The sequence below is a fragment of the Achroia grisella genome, unplaced genomic scaffold (genome assembly GCF_030625045.1).
Source record: "Achroia grisella isolate CSIRO2021 unplaced genomic scaffold, CSIRO_AGI_Agris_v1 utg511, whole genome shotgun sequence".
Classification (NCBI taxonomy): domain Eukaryota; kingdom Metazoa; phylum Arthropoda; class Insecta; order Lepidoptera; family Pyralidae; genus Achroia; species Achroia grisella.
The window spans coordinates 4,235,125-4,245,972 of NW_026712905.1; the positions used below are offsets into that span (position 1 = coordinate 4,235,125).

The 10,848-nt window shown below is 33.7% G+C and overlaps 1 protein-coding gene across 1 annotated transcript; it reads right to left on the reverse strand.

The window, feature by feature from the left end:
* Positions 1-965: 965 nt before the first annotated feature.
* Positions 966-8,219, reverse strand: LOC131846586 (regucalcin-like). The gene is made up of 8 exons (XM_059195923.1): positions 7,916-8,219; positions 7,153-7,268; positions 5,823-6,047; positions 3,099-3,273; positions 2,486-2,683; positions 1,824-2,039; positions 1,548-1,663; positions 966-1,214 (listed from the first exon to the last, which is right to left on the reverse strand). Exons 1-8 carry the CDS (start codon positions 8,217-8,219, stop codon positions 966-968), a joined length of 1,599 nt encoding a protein of 532 aa, XP_059051906.1.
* Between the last annotated feature and the right edge of the window lie 2,629 nt (positions 8,220-10,848).

A 10,848-nucleotide genomic window follows, 5' to 3' on the forward strand; every position in this document is an offset into this window, starting at 1 on the left:
ATTTCATTAATTATTTTAAGTAGGATATTATAATATTTATATTGAACATTAAATTATTATAAATCATAATATTCTACTCAGATATAATTATTGAAATATAGTAAATTTTACAATTTATTCTAGACAGTTCTTATCGTTACGTCGAATATTAAAATTTAATAAGTAAATGTTTGGTGAAGGAATTGTGGTAATGGTGGAGAGAAGTAGGTGGTGGAGGATAGGGGGGGGGGGGGGGGGTAAAAAGATTGTTTTCGTATTATTCGCAAGGATTATTGTCTCGCTGTTGTCGTGTGAAGTTTTGTTATTTCATAATGGAGTCTAAAATGTTATACATACTCTTGTTACATTGCTCTTGTTGTATCTATGTCGTCTAATAAATCACAATAACATGACGTATTCTGTTTTTATTTACTTGTTATTTTATCTTTCTACTGAGGTATATTTTGTACAAGTTGTATGCGTTTATACCTGTCTTAAATATTTCAACAGACAAGCAGCTTTAAAGTTTCATTTCGGTTGAAGGGTTGATGTAACGTGAATATCATGAAAAGTACCACAAACATTGGATATCGGACTTGATGCCGTAACGTTCGTGATGCTGTTCATGTATGTATATAGGCGATGGTTGCCACCTACCTTCTTATGGTCTGTAGACTTTATTACATTTCAATTCACAATATAATATAATAAGTTCATACTCAGCGAAGACTAATTTATTAACAAGAAATTAAGATTTATTTATTAAAACTATCATGCATAACAAAATAACATGTCCTAGTCCTACACAATAAAAGAATGGCGGTATCAATCACTATTTCAACCTCGTCTTCAGTGGGTGGCCAGACGAATAACATTTGTGAAGAGGTAAACTTTGTAAGGTTGTAACAATAGTTTATGTACGAAAAATAAGTTTTATTTATTGTAACTACATAATACGACACGCCAATCAGTCTTAATAATATCTTTTAGTACAGATCAGCATTTTCAAAAACGAACTTATACGCGGGTACTCCGCGTGTACCAGTTTGTTGTAATATAAATATAGCGCCTGATAGCGGTTCCCGGGCCAGTTCGTCAGGTGTAATGTTGCGTCTGGACGTGGTCACGATCAAGTGGTCCAGTTGCGGGCCCGCCCACGTCACCGACGTCGTCCGAGACACCGGCAGTTTGTACTTCTCTACTATAGTCCTTGAGTCTGGGTCGATACGGATAATCTATAATAATAATAATAATAATAACCATGGGTGATACACACAGCGCCATCTAGTCACGAAGTCCTCACTAGTTAGAAATACAAATTAAAAAGTATATGGTGTTCGCCATATTCGAACTTATCTTGAGTCTAATGTAGCTTTCTCCTAAACTTAACCTGCGCTTGTTTGCATGTCAGGGTAGTCAATCATTAGATTATCATATATACATTATGCATATACCTTCACGACTGCTAATGCAACTGGGATAGTCAGAATAATTATCAATTGTTAATGGCCTGGTGAACACAACTTGACATATTCACATTTCGCCTTACAAGTATATTTAATGCTTACCGATCCATCAAACATGAGGGCGACCCACAATAGGCCGTCAGCATCGATCGTCATACCGTCGGGGATGGCTTTATCATATCCATAATCTCTTATGTTTAAGATCGTGCGGCGGTTACCTGTACAATAAGAATACTGTTATAAATTAAGAATCTCCTCTTTTTAAAAGTTCATTAATGTCTTAAAAGATAAACCTAAAAAAGATAAGTTATGGGTAAGTTAGTGATTCTGAACCAGTAACGACAGTGTGTCTGTTATGGTTATTCATTATTTACTTACTTATATGTCCAGTTCTAACTTCAAAGTCAAATGCCTCAATTTTTCTGGTCGTGGAGTCAATGTAATACATAATGGTGTCGTTAAGGGACCAAACCAGTCCGTTGGAGATGCTGACCGGCTTTAATTTCACTCTGGCGGAGTACCACGGACCTTCTAAGCTGTACAAAGCCGCTTCGTCATGAGCTACTTTATCACCCCGTTGCGGTCCTTTGGTACCTATGAAATCAAGCAATAAATGTATTAAAGTTGACGCACGCAGTAATACATGAAGACTATTTTATTGTTTTTATCTTCGTTCACGGTTCTTTATAATGGTACTATATAAAAACGGGATATGTAACCTGATAATATTATGTATATGTATATACGCTCGGATTTCATCAGATTCCATGTTGTTACATAAGAAGTCAAAATAATTTTATCCTCAAACAGGACACTTTCGGCCCCTAATTCATGTTATAATTTTTTATCACTGTTTCTACCGTCCATTTCAGTTATTTTACCTATACTAGGGTGCTTGTCCTGGGCATTGTTACAATTTGTACATTAGATTTTATTATTTATTTCAACTTCTAGGTAGAGCGAGCACGATAAATCTATGTAGGTCGCAGTGCAACAGGTCCAATCACCTAATATCAAAAATATATAAAAAAAAGTCTGACCGCCCCAAAACCTTCCCATAGGATCCGCTTTCCCCTCGTTGACGACATTGTCCGGTTTGCCTTGGTCCAGGGCCGCGAGTAGTCTGATCGCAGCATCACCGCTTTTACTCCAATCTAACAGATACAGTTCCGCCCGGACGCCGACTAAAAGCCGATTACTATTCATTACTGGCACCACCACATTTACTTCACCATAACCTGTTGAATAATGAATGTCTTCGTCATAATCCAAACTAATATAAATACCAAAAGTTTGTCTATCTGTTCATTACTTTTTTACGACTAAACAACTAAACTATTATTAGAATTAAGCTTCTGATAATATTGCATGTTAATTAGGCTTCTAGTATACAATTAAATAAAATTGTAGTCTGTAATTTGAAATTAACAGATTTTCATTAAATTTATATGAAAGTATATACAGTATATACATATAAAATAGTTTAAGTTTGTCTATCTGTTTGTTAGTTGTTACTATTCTATGAAACAGGTGCACCAGTTTTGACGGGAATTTCACTCTTATAATGAGTAACCTATTGAAAAGGTTATTCCACGGATTACTATGCGGCTAACAGTTAGTTAGAAATACAACTGGATATTATTGTATTTTTACCAATATGTTTGTAGTTGTGACGCCATGTAAAATAGTCCAATTCGTGCACATTTTGATTGAGCACGTCCACCCAGTAGAGTTTGTTTGTCTCCGAGTCCCACACGGGACTTTCAGCGTGTGTGAACGTTAGGTTGGTATATGCAAACACGTTGTAGCTGATATCCTTAAACTGTTTCTGCACAGAAACAAAGAACAGGTTTAAAAATGCAGATATATGTAGCATTTAGTAATACAAATTGAATCACTAATTCTTACATTTGAATTGTATAATAAGCATAAAACTTGTTAACCGGTGTCGGATCCCCCAAGATCGGACCTAGTTTGGGTACTACTGATAAGAGAAATGAAACTCTATAGTAAATAAATGATAATGTATAAGAAAATATGTGGGTGATAGATACAGGTATACCTAGGGGGCATAAATACGTAATTTTTACCGCCACCGCCCCTTTCACAAGTGACGTCATTTAATGATGGCCCCTAGCTAAACCCACAACTTCGTATCGGTGTATTGTGCCATTCGAAATAACAAAAGTTGTCTTACCTAGAGGGTCTATACCCTCTGGAATAAAAACAGACACTTTGAAGTGACAAAGTGATCTGAAGTGATACAGATAATTTAAAGTATAGGTCATCACAACACATCAGTTAAATTCGCACCGAAATCGCTAAAGATGTTTCCATCATTAAGGCACACAGATAAGTAAAAATAAAAAAAAAATAAAGCCATAATAGGTCTGGGTTCTATACGTTAACCAAAACTTTTTTCTCATGTTTCTGCAATCAGTTACATATTTATTACATGTAGGATACATTAAATGACCATAAACACCTCAGCTCTATTGAATCCTATTTATTAATATTTATATTTAATAGTAGTTACTGGTACTTACTTTACATATACCACATTTGATATAAAATGCTGATATTATTAATATAGCGATTGTTCGATGAAACATTACCATTTCACAAGTTGGTGACGCATCGAAACCTTAGCATCAAAATGAGGATTCGTATATTTGCTGAAACCTGTAAGTTTATGTTGTTTATAACGTGGCATGTAGGTGTAATTAGTCTTAATTAGTAACTGTGGAAAGGTGAGACTAATTTTGATTTAGACCACGACGATACAGCAGTCTACACACGACACTAAAATCAGTGCCAATATTGAAGCAGTGGAGGAAAGGGGGATTGTCAGTAATGTGGATTCTTAACCACATTGCTAATAACGTGTCATGTCCTGTTCACTGCCACGCGGTTCCCACGAAACCATCGTAATAAATTCCTGGTAAATTTACAATGATGGTCTAACTGACCTGATCTTATGCTCATCTTATCATCCTTCATTGGTGGTACGTACGCCAGTGTAAATTAGCGTACGCCGTTAGTGCATGCGGGGACACCATTCTAGGTAAGGCCAAAATAGTCTCGGTGGGCACACTGTGGAGTACACAGTGTACCCACCGAGACATGTGTCGTGTGTAGCGAAATAATCTTATTTCGCTACACACGAGACCATCTAAATGACCCAAGACACTCCCTACTACTCCCACATTTCCTCTATTTATTGTAGTGTGTAGGCCGTTCACGTTAGCATTTTAATCGTTAATTAGAGAGGTAGAGACCACAATTACTTACCCATCGCTTGAAAAAATACTAATGTTCTATAGAATTAATACAATATAGCTATTTATTTCTTACATAACGCCTAACTTGTTATTATAATCAACATTAGTATCTATAGTTATACATACCGCAAAGAATTATAGTAAAATTTATTATACTATCTTTTAAAGAAACTTGTACCTATATAATCTTTTTAAAATACACAAGTAGTATAGTCTATAGTATAATATAGTCATAAAAAGAAAACAGTGTTATTTAATTAATGAATTATATATTATTAACTTTTTACCTTTGCTAGAGAAAACGCAACAGCGTCGCGTGTTCAATACCCTTAGAAAAATAGCACTGGGTGGTTGTAATTTTCACTAGTTCACTTGTGATATTATAAATAAGTAGTAAGTAGTATGAATAAATAGTAATTACATTAATATTTATCACTACGTGAATATAATATATCTTATACATCACGTTGTGATTACTATTACGCGTTTTGTGTTGCATTGCAAAACGTGCCGTGATTTTAGGTCATTTTATTCTAATACTTTAATTATTTAAGACGATTACGAGAAACAGATATAAGTACAGTTATTATGTCAATAAAATATAAGCAGTATTAAATAATGAAATCGATATATTGTTTAGCTACCCGCCCGGTTTCGCATGGGTGAAACCGTACTCTTGAATCACTATCAATTGCTAAATACATAGTAGTTTAAAAGATCTTAGCGAAGAGACAGTGGCACGATCGACGTCGACTCTTTGTCAATTTTTATTCCGAAAAACTTATTTTGAAAAGGTTTTTTTTAATGTAAGGTAATTTTTTATATTATTAATGAAAGTTGATACAGCGAGCAACGAATTTCCGGTTAGTCTCAAGCATTGAAAGACCACGCTAAACCACTGTTACCTGCTACTTATTTTATTCATTGTAATTATATTTAGGTATTTGATATCTAAATACAAAATCCTTAAATTAATAATATGGTCTTTGGAATTAACAAATTAGGACAATACACAATTATATTATAAATAATTGTGATATTAAAAAAAATAAACAACTGTAGATAATGTTAAAATGATATATTAATACGTATTTGCATTATCAAAACGGAAGTAGTTAGGTGGAACGCCACGTCTGCCTGTCCCTCTGATTGTAAATATGGCTCCCTGTAATGGCTCTGCATTTAATTCTACTTTGTCTTGACCTGTTGTGATGAAGAGCTCATCTAAATTGGGCCCGCCCCAAGCGACAGAAGTTACTCTTGAGGTTGGTAATTTGTAGCTGTAGATTATTTCCTTGGTATCTGGGTCTACATGTAGTACCTATAAGAAAGCATTATACTATTTATTCACATAAATTGATCCTAGTTTACTCTGTGAAGGTAGGATAAACAAATTAAAGTTTTTAAAATATAGTGCACACGCCAGCATTAGGCCCAACAAGCTTTAGTTTACTTTCTCGAAAAGATCTAAATACTCTGTTGTGATCAAACACTACAAATGATATGTATACGAGACAAGTTATGAAAGTAGATAGTTCTGGCAAACTATTCGCATTCTTTTTATTTAAAATTTTTGTAAGTTGTAGTTAGAAGCTAAGACTAATAAACAATTTAATCTAAAACAATAAAATTTAACTTTGTTTATATGAGATCTCTATTATTTGAAAATTGGCTTACTTACTATGTATCAGTATCCTAGTTAATCCAAGGTCTATTGTAACTGTCACTTTCAGCATAGGGTATTTCTAAATCTGTATCATCTGAAGTAACAATATACGTTACTTTTTTCTTTTATTTTTTCCTTAGATAGCGTTAATTTTGAAAAATCCTCTCTTATTTAAAGGCAAAGGGTCACTAATAGATTCCACAATAGAAGTTATATTGTACCATATTTTATCCGGTTTATCCGGCCACCGAAAAGAATTTCCCATTGACAATATCATGGTGCTAATTTCATATTGATTTGCATCAATAGCTTCTATTTTACCAGGGAAGTATTCTTCTTCGTATTTTACTATAACGAACTGTCCAGTTTTAAAGACAGGCTTAGATGATACTTTTAGGTGACTAATAGGTTTATTGTCGGATTCTGTATCACTTTCAATAGAACTCGGCATGGAACCTATACGGATTTCTTTTGTTATTCTTCCTCTTTGTGTCGATCTACAGCTTTTGCGTCGTCTAAACTGGTTAAGTATAGCTCTTTCTTCATTTTCTTCTGCACTATCATTATCTTGTAGTTACCTTTGAGTTCTCTATAGTGGCGTGTCATGCTGGGACATTTTATACTTCTATGGTTCCATCTCATAAATATACTTAAATAATAGAATTTAATTACAAATGCAGGAGGTTAAGGATCCAGTCTTTCACGGAACCAAATTTAAATAATGCTGAATTAAAAAAAAAGAAATGGGCTAATATCTTACTGTGCCACCAAACATAAGCGCCACCCATAAGTGACCTTGGTCATCGATGGTCATACCATCCGGTATTGCGTCTTCATATCCATAGTCCGATATATCTATAATCGTTCGTCGTCCACCTACCGAGTAGTGAAACATTATTCTTTTATTAGATTATTCTTTTATTGTTAAAAATTATTATTAAATTATTAAAGTATTATTAAGGCCGATATTTTATTATATAGTGTAACGTAGCAATCTTCTCCCTGTCTGACTGCTTAGCTTGCCCCATCTGCTCAGGTGTAATCTTTTTTGGCGCCATCTACGAAATCCAGTGGTACCAATTATGACACAAAATAAAAATCACGATTGTTTTTTTATTAAATTATTAAAGTATTATTAATTATGATGAAACTTTTTTTTAGGTTCGGATTATTATTATATAGTTCGGAATATGTACGAGAATATGAATAATAAATTAATAAATAATTTATTTTTCAACAAAATTTGTTCTCCAGATCAAATAAAGTAACCTTTTACTTTTTAATTTCGCCAATTGTTTTGTCTACGTAATATTTATAATTTTCGTTATTAAAAACATGTAACAATAGATAGAAATAGAAATAAATACATACTTATATCTCCTTGCTGAACGTCGAAGTCAAACGCCTCCACTTTCATAGTGGGCGAGTATAATAAATTAATAAATAATTTATTTTTCAACAAAATTCTCCAGATCAAATAAAGTAACCTTTTACTTTATAATTTCGCCAATTGTTTTCGATACTTATATCTCCTTGCTGAACGTCGAAGTCAAACGCCTCCACTTTCATAGTGAGCGAGTCGATGTAGTACATCACTGAGTTATTGAGCGCCCAAACTAATCCATTGGATATTGAAACCGGCCGAAGCTGAACTACTGGATTTCTAAAATTGTTCTGGTCAATGCTATATAGTGTAGCTTTATCAGAAAGTACGTCATCGTGTGTTTGGTAGCCTTTTGTACCTACAAAAATATTTTCTTTATAAGTAGGTATATACAAAACACCGAACTCGCCGCCATGCCAGCACAGCCCAATCCACACAGTCATGATAAATCATGCGGCCGCCACGAGGCTCCCGGGCGGTCCACATCAGTACCACCGGTCGTCCTCCGATCGGAAGGGATTATACGGAAAATATTGCGTTCATACCCATAATTGTCAAGGTCTCTACCCCATCTGGAGATGCAGTCGTGTTTTTATTTCATGTTAATATAATACTTAATATACATAATATAATACTTTCTCGAGGGTGACGATGAAGCGTGTCCCCGGCAAGATTCAGTTCAGTTTGTGATCTGAATATATTCAATCTTGAAACGTACCGACCCAAAATCTTCCCTCAACGTCGGATTTCCCTTCATTTATGACGTTATCTGGTAGTCCCTGATCCAGGGTGGTGATAAGTCGGATTGCTTCGTCGCCTGTTACTTCCCAGTCAAGTAGGTACAAAGCGGACCTCACCGCCACTAGTAGTCGCCGAGAGCCTGACACCAGTGACACTACGTTGACTGGACCATATCCTAAGAACATCAGAATATATTAGGAGTAATTTTATGATAATATATAGAGTAAAATATAATATGTAGAGTATTTTATATAAATGGTGAAAAGGAAACATACAGATAAACATATTTTCATTATTAAAATTGGTATGGATTGAAATACCGGCAACGTATGACAAGAAATTGATACGTCAAAGGAACAACACGAAGAATATATTTAGACTATGGCCTTCCATAGAGTTGACTTAATGGTGGTTACATTTGAAATGGTTGAATGAATTTGGATGATGCCATTAAAGAAAAAAACGCTCTTGTACTGAACTTCGCTTTTGAACTTCGAACGAGCTAACATGTGGCAGACGATAGTTATTTTAACACTAACCTATGTGTTTAGTGTAAATTTTGCCGGAAACATAATCAAGCCGGTGCACGTTCTGATTAGGCACGTCCACGAAATACAGGCTTTGCGAGAGCGGGTCCCATACCGGACTCTCTGCATGATTGTACAATGCTGGCTTTTCAGGATTGTCGTTTGAAGATACCTGTCAATATAGTACACGTTATATGTGGTAGCAGTATACAAGTACATAGGTATGTAGATTTTACTATTTAATTGTAAAATATTTCGAATTTTTGTTTTAATTGCATATAGCAGAATAATCAGTATGAAATAAATTTAAAACAGAGATTTTGTAGATAAAATCTGCGTAGGCGTATCTATCTCATCTAATTCCAACAACTCAAGTGTTTACAAATGTCAACGCATGAGATTCAACTGTTGTAGCGAAATTTAATGATGCCCGTAATTCTGTTCATGTATATAAAGAACTTTTACTATTTTTATATGGTGTGCCGTCGGCTTGATAGACATTCCAAATAAATATGTATTAAATTCATATTTAATTGGAGTTTGCTGCGTTACCCGCGACTTTGTACCCGTGGAAATTAACTTTTTTTAATAAAATAATAATTTCTACAATAAAAGTAGCATACTTTACTCCTTTCAACATTAAATATCTAAAAGTGTAAGTCACATCAAAATAAGTCCTGCTGTTTCAGTGATTAATAAGAACAGATATAAAGACAAAATTGTCTTTATTCATTATTTGATGAAAGTACCGTATATACTTTCATATGCATTAGGTACCTAAGTGAAAAGCTGTTAATTTTAAATTACAAATAAGTACTTTAATCGTATATAGGTATCTATACAGATGCTATTGTATTCCCAGATAACTTACCATTGATATTTTGTAATATTTTTTCGAATCATCGGTTTTAACATCACTAATCTGACTGAAGGTGAATAATAAAAATAATAAGTTTAACATTATTTTGTATCGCTAAGTGAGACATACGCCTAATGTCTACAACGTACATATATGTCTATTTCGTACTCCGACATTGGAGCGTAGTTTGCCGACAATATTAATGGATAACTAAAATCGTTACCATTCCAACAATGTTCCAATAATCAAATAGTACAATAAAAAATAAAGTAGCTAATAGCAAATAAAAAACGAAAAAGAATGATAACACCTGAATAATAGCTGATAAAGACATTGGTACGTAATAAAAGTGTATTTCAAAGAACACGCTCTTTTTTTAATAATGCCCATTTACCTTGTACGACAACGTTAAAACATGAAATTATAAATTCACTAATTGTGCCCGCGGTTTCACCCGCATTAAAATTCAATGTATAAATTTAAATATAAAATATAGCATATGCACCAAAATCCTTTCATTAGTTTTTGCGTGAAAGAGCAAGACAACAAACATCCATACTCACAAACTTTCACGTTCATAATATTAAGTTATAAACAACGAGTTGGTAATTTATATAAGTTACGAGATTCTTTATTTCATGCTTTGACGGAATAATTTAGGGAAGGCATTAAAATTTCATGTATACGCTTTCTACAGTAAATTTAAAAATGTAAGTAAACTAAACTAATAATACACCAGTGTGTATATTTTGTGTATACAAAAAAATATAAAGTGCCCACATCCACTCCACTTTTACAACGGTAAATGTATAAACACTAATTTAGCGTTAATTTGGGAACAAATACAAAAAGTTTATACATATGTAAGTTTATCATGCATGAAGTTTTACTATTGTTATATCTGAATAGGTAATGCTAATGTCATTGTTATTTTATATTATGTAT

Bases quoted from the DNA above. Each gene is read 5' to 3' on its own strand.
- LOC131846586 (XM_059195923.1), bottom strand. From the start codon at position 8,219: ATGACTGTGTGGATTGGGCTGTGCTGGCATGGCGGCGAGTTCGGTGTT. The intron at 1,664-1,823 runs GTAAGTAAATAA...CTTATTGTACAG, and splicing joins AGTTAGAACTGGACATATAA to GTAACCGCCGCACGATCTTA. The intron at 1,215-1,547 runs GTAAGCATTAAA...TTATTATTATAG, and splicing joins CCCTCATGTTTGATGGATCG to ATTATCCGTATCGACCCAGA.